This window comes from Loxodonta africana, chromosome 10, assembly GCF_030014295.1.
Source record: "Loxodonta africana isolate mLoxAfr1 chromosome 10, mLoxAfr1.hap2, whole genome shotgun sequence".
Lineage (NCBI taxonomy): Eukaryota > Metazoa > Chordata > Mammalia > Proboscidea > Elephantidae > Loxodonta > Loxodonta africana.
Genome location: NC_087351.1, coordinates 79,697,913 through 79,712,337, shown reverse-complemented (window position 1 = coordinate 79,712,337; position 14,425 = coordinate 79,697,913). Strand labels below are relative to the sequence as shown.

Below are 14,425 nucleotides of genomic sequence, written 5' to 3'. Positions count from 1 at the left end.
ACAGGAAAACCAAGCCAGACTTTGAGCTACGCTTTCCACCAGCAGTAGAGTGATCTGGCAGATGAGTCCCTCATGAAGAAAATTAACGTCAGAGCCAAAGAGCTTCTTACACAGCCACAGAGCTGCTGTGGCTATATTGCTGATACTGGGACTCAGTTTTCGGGCATTTTTCAGTTGAGGATTAGGAAGAAGAACATACTCTAAACATTTCTTCATTTATTTCTTCATATCCAAATGAAATCCTAAGGCAAAGATAGATGAAAGCTCTTCACATTCTGAAATGTGGAGAAATACTTTCAAAGAACCAGAATGAGAAACCGGAAGCCGAAACATTCACCCAGGTCCCTGACTCCTGGACTGCAGTTCTTTTCCGAGGCTTCACTGAGCTTCACACTCAACAGAACAGAAACTTTTTCCTAGGGAAGATGTACATCACTAAAATCCATACAGTTGTTACCACTTTTTCAACGTTTTCATTCTGCAGCCATTCTGATGCAGTTAAGTGATTTCAGGCCATGGAGTCTTGCCAAAAACCAGCTTTATTTAGTTCCTATTGCAAACATAGGAGCCCTGTTCGTAAAGCACTGAGTTGCTAACTGAAAGGCTGGTTGTTCAAACTTACCAGCTGCTCCACCAGAGAAACATGTGGCCTTAAAGATTACAGCCTCAAAAACCCTACAGGAGGCGGAGCCAAGATGGCGGAATAGACAGACGCTTCCATCGAGCCCTCTTTACAACAAAGACCAAAAAAAACCAGTGAAACGAGTCTATTTGTGACAAGCTGGGAGCCCTGAGCATCAAAGTCAAGCTTAGACAACGAACTGAGGGGCAGGGGGAGGAAGAGGCTGTTCAGAAGTGGAGAGGAGTCACCGAACCTGAATCGTGGGGAGCCCTCAGACACCATTCCCGGAGCGGTGGCAGCAGTGGGCTGGTACTAGCATTCGGCTGCAGTTTCCTCAGGGAGAAGCAGCCAGCCACACAGACCACTCACGCCTCCGGAACCTGAGGAGAACGGTGCTCCCGGCGGAAGCAAAGTATTTGTGGATATTTTACCACGCTCCCCGCCCCCCCTACCCCCAAGCCAGCTTCAGTGATTGAATCCCTGGGCTGGAGATAGACCCTGGTGAGCACTTAGAGCCGTCCTCCTGGCCTTGGGGAAGGAAAAAATTTGCAAGTGGTGGGAAAAGTTAATTTCCTAGCTCCATTAACCAGGTGAGCTCAGGACAGTAGCAGCTCCTGTCCAGGCCTAAACCGTCCATGGACCTTGAGCACCTTTCCCTTCTGCATGGACCTGTGTGGGCGTATTTCAGGAGAATAGGCCTTGTTGATGAACTCCAACCATTTCAGCGGTGCAGTGGAGAGATGGGTGTTTGATGTTTGACATTGCTTTGCCTATTAAACAAGGTCCCCACCTACCCACAACAGGGACCTAAGGACTGGTGGCTCCACTTGGGTCGCCCAGCCACCCGCGACAGGGGCCCAGGGATAACTGCTACCTCCCAGTCCTTACAACCAAAAACTTTGGGTGCCTGTGGTCCCTCTGCAGAGCTCACCCACCAGCACGCTCTAGGGAACAGAGACACGTTTTCTTCAGAGACACCTGGGAGTCGGTTCTCAGCCCCCTGCCTTGCTCAGAGCGTGACTCCCTGCTGCAATCAGATACGGGTATATACGTCAATCACCCCTGCCCCTCTAAAACTGTAGGACAGAGCCTGTACCACACACTTGATATCAGCTACCTGGAAACCTGAGCTGAATTCATACAAGAAAACTGAATGGACTCCTAGACTGATATACCCGATAACAGCTCTAGCCAGCTGGGGACAGGACACCAGAGCTCCAAAGGCGAAAATAATCAAGCTAGCTCACTCAAGCAACCCATAGGGGTATACCAAAACAAAACAAAGCAAGCAGCTATGACACAGTAAGCAAGCATAAACTAATACAATAACTTATAGATGGCGTGGAGACAACAGTCAATATCAAGTCACATAAAGAAACAGGCCATGATCACCTCAACAGGCTCTCGAAACAAAGAATCCAGGGATCTTCAAGATGAAAGTGCATTCCTGGAGTTACCAGATGCAGAATACAAAAGTTTAATGTACAGAACCCTTCAAGACATCAGGAAGGAAATGAGGCAATACGCAGAACAAGCCAAGGAATGCACAGATAAAGCAACTGAAGAAATTAGAAAGATTATTCAGGAACATAATGAACAGTTTAATAAGCTGGAAAAATCCATAGACAGCGATCAGAAATTCAGAAGATTAACAATAAAATTACAGAATTAGATAACTCAATAGAAAGTCAGAGGAGCAGAATTGAGCAAGTATAAGCTAGAATTTCTGAACTCGAAGATAAATCACTTGGCACTAATATATTTGGGGAAAAATCAGATAAAAGAATTTAAAAAAATGAAGAAACTTTAAGAATCATGTGGGACCCTATCAAGAGAAATAACCTACGAGTAACTGGAGTACCAGAACAGGGAGGGATAACAGAAAATACAGAGAAAATTGTTGAAGATTTGTTGGCAGAAAACTTCCCTGATATTGTAAAAGATGAGAAGGTATCTGTCCAAGATACTCATCGTACTCCACATAAGGTAGATCTTAAAAGAAAGTCACCAAGGCATAATCAAGCTTGCCAAAACCAAAGATAAAGAGACAATTATAAGAGCAGCAAGGGATAAAAGAAAAGTCACCTACAAAGGAGACCCAATAAGAGTAAGCTCGGACTACTCAGCAGAAACCATGCAGGCAAGAAGGCAATGGGATGACATATTTAAAAAACTGAAGGAAAAAAACTGCCTGCCAAAAATCATATATCCATCAAAACTGTCTCTTAAATATGAAGGTGAAATTAAGACATTTCCAGATAAACACAAGTTGAGGGAATTCGTAAAAAGCAAACCAAAACTACAAGAAATACTAAAGGGAGTTCTTTGGTTAAAAAATCAATAATATCAGATATCAACCCAAGACTAGAACACTGGGCAGAGCAACCAGAAGTCAACCCAGACAGGGAAATCCAAAAAACAAAACAAGATTAAAAAAAAAAAAAAAAAGCCCAACACAGGGTAATGGTGATGTTATTATAGAAAAGAAGACAACGTTAAAATAATAAAGAGGGACTAAGATATGTAATCATACACCTTCCATATGGAGAGGAAGATACAGCGATACAAAGAAATAAAAGTTAGTTTTAAATTTAGAAAAATAGGGGTAAATAATAAGGTAACCACAAAGGAGACAAACTATCCTACTCATCAAAATAAAATACAAGGGAAAAATAGAGACTCAGCAGAAACAAAATCAACAACAACAAATATGAGGAAAGGGCAATGCATAAAGGAAATCTACTCAGCACATAAAATCAAGTGGGAAAAAGAAACGGTCAACACACAAAAAAAGACATCAAAATGTTAGCACTAAATTCATACCTATCCATAATTACCCTGAATGTAAATGGACTAAATACACCCATAAAGAGACACAGAGTGGCAGAATGGATTAAAAAACAAGATCCGTCTATATACTGCCTACAAGAGACACACCTTAGACTTAGAGACACAAACAAACTAAAACTCAAAGGATAGAAAAAAATATATCAAGCAAACAACAATCAAAAAAGAGCAGGAGTGGCAATATTAATTTCTGACAAAATAGGCTTTAAAGTTAAATCCATCAGAAAGGGTATGGAAGGACACTATATAATGATTAAAGGGACAATACACCAAGAAGATATAACCATATTAAATATTTATGCACCCAGTGACAGGGCTGCAAGATACATAAAACAAACTCTATCAGCACTGAAAAGTGAGATAGACAGTTCCACGATAATAGTAGGAGACTTCAACACACCACTTTCGGTGAAGGGCAGGACATCCAGAAAGAAGCTCAATAAAGACACGGAAAATCTAAATGCCACAATCAACCAACCTGACCTCATAGACATATACAGAACACTCCGCCCAACAGCAACCAAGTATACTTTCTTTTCTAGTGCACATGGAACATTCTCTAGAATAGACCACATATTAGGTCATAAAGCAAGCCTTAGCAGAATCCAAAACATTGAAATATTACAAAGCATCTTCTCAGACCATAAGGCCATAAAAGTGGAAATCAGTAACAGGAAAAGCAGGGAAAAGAAATCAAACTCTTAGAAACTGAACAATACCCTGCTCAAAAAAGACTGGATTATAGAAGACATTAAGGATGGAATAAAGAAATTCAGAGAATCCAATGAGAATGAAAACACTTCCTATCAGAACCTTTGGGACACAGCAAAAACGGTGCTCAGAGGCCAATTTATATCAATAAATGCACACATCCAAAAAGAAGAAAGGGCCAAAAACAAAGAACTATCCCTACAACTTGAACAAATAGAAAGAGAGCAACAAAAGAAACTCACAGGCACCAGAAGAAAACGAATAATAGAAATTAGAGCTGAACTCAATGAAATAGAAAACAGAAAAACAATTGAAAGAATTAACAAGACCAAAAGCTGGTTTTTTGAAAAACTCAACAAAATTGATAAACCACTGGCCAAACTGACAAAAGAAAAACAGGAGAGGAAGCAAATAACCCGAATAAGAAATGAGATGGGCAATATTACAACAGACCCAACTGAAATTAAAAGAATCATATCAGATTACTATGAAAAACTATACTCAAACAAATTTGAAAACCTAGAAGAAATGGATGAATTCCTAGAAACACACTACCTACCTAAACTAACACAAACAGAGGTAGAACAACTAAATAGACCCATGACAGAAGAAGACATTGAAAAGGTAATAAACAAAATTCTGAACAAAAAAATGCCCTGGCCCAGACAGCTTCATTTTCAGAGAAGAGTTAACACCACTACTACTAAAGGTATTTCAGAGCACAGAAAAGGATGGAATACTACCAAACTCATTCTATGAAGCCACCATATCCCTGATACCAAAACCAGGTAAAGACACCACAAGAAAAGAAAATTATAGACCTATATCCCTCATGAATGTAGATGCAAAAATCCTCAACAAAATTCTAGCCAATAGAATTCAACAACATATCAAAAAAATAATTCACCATGACCAAGTGGGATTCATACCAGGTATGCAGGGATAAAAAAAAAAAAAAAAAAATTTTTTTTCAGGGATGGTTCAACATTAGAAAAACAATTAATGCAATCCACCACATAAATAAAACAAACGACAAAATTCACATGATTTTATCAATTGATGCAGAAAAGGCATTTGACAAAGTTCAACACTCATTCATGATAAAAACTCTCAGCAAAATAGGAATAGAAGGAAAATTCCTCAGCATAATAAAGGGCATTTATACAAAGCCAACAGCCAACATCACCCTAAATGGAGAGAGCCTGAAAACATTCCCATTGAGATCAGGAACCAGACAAGGATGCCCTTTATCACCACTCTTATTCAGCTTTGTGCTGGAGGTCCTAGCCAGAGCAATTAGGATAGGTAAAGAAATAAAGGGCATCCAGATTGGCAAGGAAGAAGTAAAAGTATCTCTATTTGCAGATGACATGATCTTATACACAGAAAACCCTTAGGAATCCTCCAGAAAACTACTGAAACTAAAAGAAGAGTTCAGCAGTGTATCGGGATACAAGATAAACATACAAAAATCAGTTGGATTCCTCTACACCAACAAAAAGAACATCGAAGAGGAAATCACCAAATCAATGCCATTTACAGTAGCCCCCAAGAAGATAAAATACTTAGGAATAAATCTTACCAGAGATGTAAAAGACTTATACAAAGAAAACTACAGTACACTTCTGCAAGAAACCAAAAGAGACTTACATAAGTGGAAGAACATACCTTGCTCGTGGATAGGAAGACTTAACATTATAAAAATGTCTATTCTACCAGAAGCGATCTATACATTTAATGCAATTCCAGCCCAAATCCCAATGACATTCTTTAATGAGATGGAGAAACAAATCACCAATTTCATATGGAAGGGAAAGAGGCCCCAGATAAATAAGGCATTACTGAAAAAGAAGAACAAAGTGGGAGGCCTTACTTGACCTGATTTTAGAACCTATTATACCGCCACAGTAGTCAAAACAGCCTGGTACTGGTACAACAAAAGGTACATGGACCAATGGAACAGAATTGAGAATCCAGACATAAATCCGTCCACATATGAGCAGTTGATATTTGACAAAGGCCCCAAAACAGTTAAACGGGGAAAAGACAGTCTTTTTAACAAACGGTGCTGGCATAACTGGATATCCATCTGCAAAAAAATGAAACAAGACCATTACCTCACTTCATGCGCAAAAACTAACTCAAAATGGATCAATGACCTAAATATAAAATCTAAAACAATAAAGAGCATGGAATTAAAAATAGGGACAACGTTAGGAGCCTTAATACATGGCATAAACAGTATACAAACCACTGTAAAGAATGTAGAAGAAAAACTAGGGAGCTCCTAAAAATCAGACACTTATGCTCATCCAAAGACTTCACCAAAAGAGTAAAAAGACTACCTACAGACTGGGAAAAAGTTTTTAGCTATGACATTTCTGATCAGCACCTGATCTCTAAAATTTACATGATACTGCAAAAACTCAACTACAAAAAGACAAATAACCTAATTAAAAAATGGGCAGAAGATATGAATAGACACTTCACTAAAGAAGACATTCAGGTAGCTAACAGATATTTGAGGAAATGTTCACGATCATTAGCCGTTAGAGAAATGCAAATCAAAACTACAATGCGATTTCATCTCACTCCAACAAGGCTGCCATTAATCCAAAAAACGCAAAAGAATAAATGTTGGAGAGGCTGTGGAGAGATTGGAAAACTTATACACTGCTGGTGGGAATGTCAAATGGTACAACCACTTTGGAAATCAATTTGGCGCTTCCTTAAAAAGTTAGAAATAGAACTACCATACGATCCAGTAATCCCACTCCTTGGAATATATCCTAGAGAAATAAAGGCTCTAGAGAAATAAGAGCCTTTACACGAACAGATATATGCACACCCATGTTTATTGCAGCACTGTTTACAATAGCAAAAAGATGGAAGCAACCAAGGTACCCATCAACGGATGAATGGATAAATAAATTATGGTATGTTCACACAATGGAATACTACGCATCGATAAAGAACAGTGAGGAATCTGTGAAACATTTCATAACATGGAGGAACCTGGAAGGCATTATGCTGAGTGAAATTAGTCAGTTGTAAAAGGACAAATATTGTATAAGACCACTATTATAAGAATTTGAGAAATAGTTTAAACTGAGAAAACATTCTTTTGTGGTTACAAGAGTGGGGAGGGAGAGAGGGTGGGAGAGGGGCATTCACTAATTAGTTGGTAGATAAGAACTACTTTAGGTGAAGGGAAAGACAGCACACAATACAGGGGAGGTCAGCACAATTGGACTAAACCAAAAGCAAGGAAGTTTCCTGAATAAACTGAATGCTTTGAAGGCCAGTGTAGCAGGGGCAGGGCTCTGGGGACCATGGTTTCAGGGGACATCTAAGTCAATTGGCATATTAAAATCTATTAAGAAAACATTCTGCATCCCACTTTGAAGAGTGGCGTCTGGAGTCTTAAACACTAGCAAGCAGCCATCTAAGATGCATCAATTGGTCTCAACCCACCTGGATCAAATAACAATGAAGAACACCAAGGACACAAGGTGATTATGAGCCCAAGAGACAGAAAGGGCCACATGAACCAGCGACTACATCATCCTGAGACCGGAAGAACTAGATGGTGCCTGGCTACAACAGATGACTGCCCTGACAGGGAACACAACAGAGGGCCCCTGAGGGAGCAGGAAAACAGTGGGATGCAGACCCCAAATTCTCATAAGACCAGACTTAATGGTCTGACTGAGACTGGAAGGACCCCAGTGGTCATGGGCCCCAGACCTTCTGTTGGCCCAGGACAGGAACCATTCCCGAACCCAACTCTTCAGACATGGATTGGACTGGACAATGGGTTGGAGAGGGATGCTGGTGAGAAGTGAGCTTCTTGGATCAGGTGGACACTTGGGATTATGTTGGCATCTCCTGCCTGGAGGGGAGATGAGAGGGTGGAGGGGGTTAGAAGCTGGCGAAATGGACACGAAAAGAGAGAGTGGAGGGATAGAGCGGGCTGTCTCATTAGGGCGAGAATAATTGGGAGTGTGTAGCAAGATGTATATGGGTTTTTGGGTGAGAGACTGATTTGATTTGTAAACTTTCACTTAAGGCACAATAAAAATTATTTAAAAAAAAAAACCCTACGGGGCAGTTCTACTCTGTTCAAGAGGGTCCCTATGAGTCGGAATCAACTCAACGGCAACAGGTTGCAAACTCTTTGGCAAATTGTCCTTCTTCTCTTGGTAGGAATTTTGCCTGGCAATCTGTGATACATATTAATACACTCGTGGTATACATTTAACACACATGGGTGTTCAGTGGGCCCTGCAAGGACTGAGTGAAAGCTAGCATCCCAGGGCAGAGAGGAGATGCCCCACACGGCAGGACTTGGTCAGTTTAGTGAGCACAGACATCTTCTGACTTCTAGGAGATTATCTGTAATTGAGCTTAGACAGGAAAGAAAGACTTTAGTGACCAGGACAAAAAAGAAATTGGAGCATTGAAACACAAAGAGAGAAGAACCCCTTCTACTAGCCAGGAAGGACTGTCATGGCAGAAAGGCAGCTGCTAGTGGAAGCTCTCTGATGGCTTGAGAGGGCCTTGCAGGCCACAGCCTAGGACACTGGCTAACCAGGCTGCGACACTGCTGAGATCAAAGCCAGGGATGGGAGCCGCTCCCACCTAGCCTGGTTTTCATGAGAGGGCTCCATTTGGGAGCCGCTTCTGATCCAAACAACAAAAGTCAAGTCAACCTGGGGTTAGGCCTTAATTACACCTTTTCTAATTGTGTGTATGCATTTTTCTCCCCAAAATTCCTTGCTATTTTTTTATTCCTTTTTTTAATTAATTTCTCATCATTATTGAAAATATACACAGTAAAGCATACACCAATTCAGTTTTTACATGTGCAATTCAGTAACATTGGTTACATTCTTCAAGTTGTGCAACCATTCATACCTTCCTTTTTCAAGTTGTTCCTCCTTCATTCACAAAAACTCACTGCCCCCTAAGGTTCTCATAGAACCTTTCTAGTTGTTGTTGTCAATTTGATCCCATATAGATAGTTCTTTAAAAGAACATAGTGTGCAAGGTGGACATTTTTTACTACTTAAGCTAAACCTTTGTTTTGTTTTAAGAAGACTTCAGGGGATATTTTTGGTTTAAGGTTTAAAGATTATCTCAGGGCAATAGTTTCAGGGTTCATCAGCCTTCATGGTTCCCAAAAGTATGGAGTCCATGAGAATTTGAAATTCTGTTCTACATTTCCACGTTTTGATCAGGATTCCTCTGGAGTGCCCTTGATCAAAATGTTTAGTAATGGTATCTGAGCACCATTACTGGTCTTATGGCAAAGGTGACAGTTGTTCATGGAGGCAATTAGCCACATGTTCCATATCCTCCTTCTACTCCTGACTCTCCTTCTTCCTCTTGCTCCAGACAAATAGAGATCAACTGTTGTGCCTTGGATGGCTGCTTGCAAGCTTTTAAGACCCCAGGCACTATGCAACTTGCTAAAGGATTTTTAATTAGCAAGTTGGAAACAAAAAATGGAGAAGGGAGATCTCTGTGCTCATGGTAGAGGGAGGAGATGTGATCATTCATTCAGTCATTCATTTAATACATATTTATTGAACACCTAGTACATGCCAGTAGTGTAGTGGTTAAGAGCTACGGCTGCTAGCCAAAAGGCCAGCAGTTTGAATCCACCAGGCACTCCTTGGAAACCCTATGGGGGCAGTTCTACTCTGTCCTGTAGGGTCACTATAAGTTGGAATCAACTTGACAGCAATGGGTTTGGTTTTGGGTTGACAAGCTGGCCCTGTACTAGATACCAGGAATACAAGAGGTAGAAGAAGAAGGCACTATTCCTGACCTCGTGGAACTTAAAGTCTGGTCAAGGAGATAGGCATTAATATACATAATCACCCACAAAGCTACAGTCACAACTTGTGGACAGTGACAGCACTGGCTTTGACACCAGGAGGAAGCTGGAGTGCCTGAGTAGTGAGGAGGAGGCCTTGAAGGAGTGGGCAGAGCCAGGCTCTGCCTGCTGCCTTTTTCTTTTGGAAATTCTTAGTTTTTTTTTTCCTTAGTTTATTTTTAATAACTTTTTATACTGTAAAAGAGTACAATATAAAAGCTTTGTGTCCACAGTATTTAAAGAGCTGTTATACTGTACTGAAAGGCATTTATTTTGTATTTATTTATTTTGTAAGTAAGCAGTGAGAGTTCACCTTCCTCGAGCTTTCTGCTGCAGCCCTGTGTGTTTGTTGACAACATGTTCCTTCCCACTGTCTCCTTATCTGATTGCCAGGTTCAGGCTTACCTAACGTGTTGCAAACTGCGTTCCGCCTACCTGATTGCCGTGAAGCAAGAACACTCAAGGGCCACTGTGCTCGTCCAGCAGGTGCAGCAGGCCGCCAAGAGCAGCGGGGATGCCGTAGTGCAAGATATCTGTGCCCAGTGGCTTCTAACAAGCCACATCCGGGGAGCCCATGGCTCAGGCCCCAAGAAGTGACTGTGTGCAGTAAGGCCAGAAAAATGCAGCCTGAGAACTGTGGCAACAGGAGTAATGGGGATGCCCCCATCTCTTTCTTCCTGGGGAGTAGGACTCCCTCATCTCTGCCCCCTGGTCAGAAGCAACTAGACTAGACCCTCCTTGCCACCTTGGGCCAGGATGGGACCTTTCACACAAGTGCCATATTTCTGTAAAATTGTGGGGTCTGTATGTTTGTCTGGGGATGGCCAGTTCTTTCTACCTCAGTGAGTGAGTGAGTGAGTGAGTGTACACGCATGTGCACTCATGTATACACCTGAGCATTTCTGAACAAATGAATCTCTTCCATTGAGAAGAGGCACTTTATTTTAGCCTTTTGCTAGTCTGAAAACCTTCCCTGTATTTTGGTTCTTAACCCGGGTCATCCTGTTTGTACACACCCCCCTCCATGTGGAGACACTTTAGTAGCTCCTCTTAACTAGAGGGGTTTTACAGAAAATTATCAAGCAACATCAAAGGATTGCCTCTTTTTCCCTTGCTTTCCTTCCCAAAATTCAGAGATAGCTTTGGGGCCAGTATTATCTGTGGACTAAAACTGTTTCCCAAGTGTCTTCTCTGACAAGCACAAGGAGTTAACTGGAGTCTTTGGAAGGTAGTGTGAGCGCAAGGGTGCCAGCACCTGAAAGCTACAGGTACAGATTCAAGTGGTCAGGCCTGGGAGCCTGATATACAGGCAGGACAGGCACCATCACTGTAACCCAGAGGAGAGGAATACGTGAACCTCTCCAATAAGGACACATGCGAGTTGATCACAAGCACAGAGCTATCTCGTTTGAACATCCCTGCTGCAAAGTTGATGGGTGAGAGAATGTAGCTCCCTTTTTGAAAGTCAGGGGAGAGGAAAATGACAGCCAGGATCCTGGGACCAAATGGCTAGACTTTCCCTATTTGAGTTACAGTCCCTTGAGTGCCCCCTTGAATTGGCTAGGAAACCACTTCCTCCTCTCTCCTGCTTCCCTTCAACTCTTCAGGACCAAGGGATGGATATGCAGATACCAAGGGGTAATTGGGAAAGCAGTGTGCTCCTTTTCTGTGTCTTAGAGTCTGAGTAGGGTCTATGGGACAAGAGAATGAGGGAACAAAGAGTAGGTCAAGTGCCATTGGTGGAAAACTAGGTGAAGTGCTTCTTCAGTATGCACTAGCTTGTCTTCCCACCAGAGAGGTGACTGTTTTAGGAAGGGCCTGGCATTCTCAGTGACTGATCTGCAAATGAGGGGGCCTAAATAAAACCTCAGAGCCTCTCACCAACCAGAACTCAGTCTGTTGATCTCACTTTGGATGCTGAGGCAAATGGGAACTGGAAGCTGAAGTTTGTATCTCTGGTGCTTAGAAACCCTGTGGATTTCGCACCTAGCCAAGTTTTTAATAATAAAATAAACAGCTATTATGGGCATCTGTCAGATTAAAAATTTTAATCCCATTACAGAGGGGAAAAACTCAAGGAAAATACTAGGTCCCTTTTGGAGAAAGTTCAGTGAGTGGCTTCTTCTTCCTTGAGTCATGGAATGGATCTGTCTCCCAGGAAACATGATTCCCTGGCATCTGCTTTTCCTTCTAAGTCTGCCCTTTTTGCACTGACCATTAAGCACTTTATATAATGGGTTGCAAATTTTGTAGCCCCTAATTTGGGATATTAAGACCAGACTTTCCTGACTTTTTCTCTAACTAGTTGAACTATAAAATAAGCAGCCATTGACCAGACTGACATAAGATGAGGCCAAAGGCCTTTGAGCATCACACTGTGGTTCAGAAAAAAGAAAAAAATATGTACATAAGAAGGGTTGAATGTTTTACTACAAGCAAGGCACAATAAAGTGTTTGTCCTACAAGTTTCTTATCTCCATGATTGCTTTGTACTGTCTAGCTCTTGGTCTTTGCATTGTTTTTCTTTGTGTTCTGTGTGGAGAAAAAAGATGGGTGGGAAAAATCAGATGGCCTTCAACCCTCGATCTTTCACTGAATGATCCCCATAAGGCTAATCTAATGACCCTTTGGTTAGGATTTATCTCATTTCCTATGTGTTAAAAACTATTATACACCTTTGTCACCAGAAGAGTTTTTTGTTTTTTGGTTCATTTGAGGGTGGGGTTGGAGATAGGGAACACATTCATCAAGTCTAGAAGGTAAATGAAAAGTCTCTCCCATCCGTATCCCAGCCACCCAGTCCCCTCCCAGAGGCCACCAATGTTAGTTTCTAGTGTGTAGTTCCAGAGCTATTTTAGGCATAAACAAGTATTAATGACTAAAGCATTCTACTGGGGGGGTGTGCTATAATTATGTAGTCAGTCCTTATTGATGGACATTTTTGTTTGATTGCCATCTTTTGCCACTACTCCTTGGGCCATAGTGAATCATCTTGTGCAAAATTGCTGGGTCAGAGGATAGGATACGTGCCTTCCAAAGTGGTCACAGCAATTAGCTGTCCCACCAGTGGTATAGAAGAGTGCCCCAATAGTGATCAGACTTTGTAGGTCTTTGCCAGTCTGATGGGTGCAATATGGTACTCTAAAACTTTTTAAAACACTGTTTGTCATTTTTTTTTTTAACTCTATATACCTTTTTTTTCTTTCTTTCTTTAATCAGCCAAATTATGAATCTTTGAAACCAGGGATAGGGTCTTTGGGAAAAGCAGAATTCAAATTTAGTGTAGTATATTCTCTTGCCCCCCTCTTAGAGCATATGTTTACAGTATGATACTTGAGCCGTGGTTAGTAGTATTGTGCCAATACCTCTTTTCCCCAGAAACATGATCTCATCCGATTTCCCAATTGAAAAAACAAAACAAGAGTACAACAAACATACACACAAAAAAAGTACAACAAACACAAAGTAATGATGAAAGTAAACCTGAAAACCAGCTGTGTGGACATGATATACCAAGACAGAGAAAAAAGTGGAACACCCAGTCTAAATCTAGAATAGATGGCCACTGACTCTGTTTAGAAACCTGAGTCACTCCAAAGTTGCCAGACGTCTTTGGCTGGAGCTTAAGCAAAGTAGATTAAAAGGCTATTAGACTCTTTTAATACCTAAGCAACCAAATACCAATAGACATAGTAACCTTGGAGGAAATAACATTTTCTTGATCCTCATTCTCTCTTCCACAGTGACAAATTTGACTAACTAGTCCTTGAAACTTCAGTTCTGTTACAAGAAATTTATTCAACATCTGGTTGTTGAAGGCTTTCTTTGGTGGAGTGTTTCCTGCTCTCTGTTTTTTCATGCTGTTGTTTCTGCTTAGAACACTTCCTTCATCACCACCACTCCAAATACTTTCAGGGCCGTATCAAATGCCTTCTCCTACAAATTAAACTTTCTTCTCTGGCTTAAAGACAGAAATTCTTCAAGGTTCTATGCATTCTCCCTTGACACCATCATCCTCTCTCATACAACCCCATACCTTCAGCAATCATCTTTGTCTTTGAGTTCTAAACCAAATTTGTCCCCTGTAATGCTCTTCAACATTAGACTTGCCTTTTGGCTGCATCCTGGAACTCACCCACATGGCTCACTGTGATGTGATAGATTGGTTTTGTGTGACCTTTCTCACCATGGTTTTGTAACTCCCACCCAAGCAATTGGGCCAGATTGTGCAAATAAGGTAATTGTGGCCCACCAAAGGGATTGGTCAGGTTTGCCATCCCACTAGGCTTAAAACGAGCCATCCCAGGTGCAGGAAGGGAGGTTCTTGCCACCAGCAAGAAAGAAGAGCCAAGAGTGGAGTCTAT

At 41.3% G+C, this 14,425-nt stretch overlaps 1 protein-coding gene across 4 annotated transcripts in view; it reads left to right on the top strand.

Annotated features, from left to right (window-relative positions):
* ZFYVE26 (zinc finger FYVE-type containing 26) overlaps positions 1-12,526 on the top strand; it is an 87,588-nt gene extending 75,062 nt beyond the window's left edge. For all 4 annotated transcript variants that reach the window (XM_023546288.2, XM_023546290.2, XM_064292626.1 and 1 more), the window contains one exon: positions 10,455-12,526. In XM_023546288.2, the coding sequence (XP_023402056.2) occupies positions 10,455-10,658 (204 nt within the window). In that variant the 3' untranslated portion in view covers positions 10,659-12,526. The remainder of the gene's footprint in view (positions 1-10,454) is intronic.
* Positions 12,527-14,425: the final 1,899 nt, after the last annotated feature.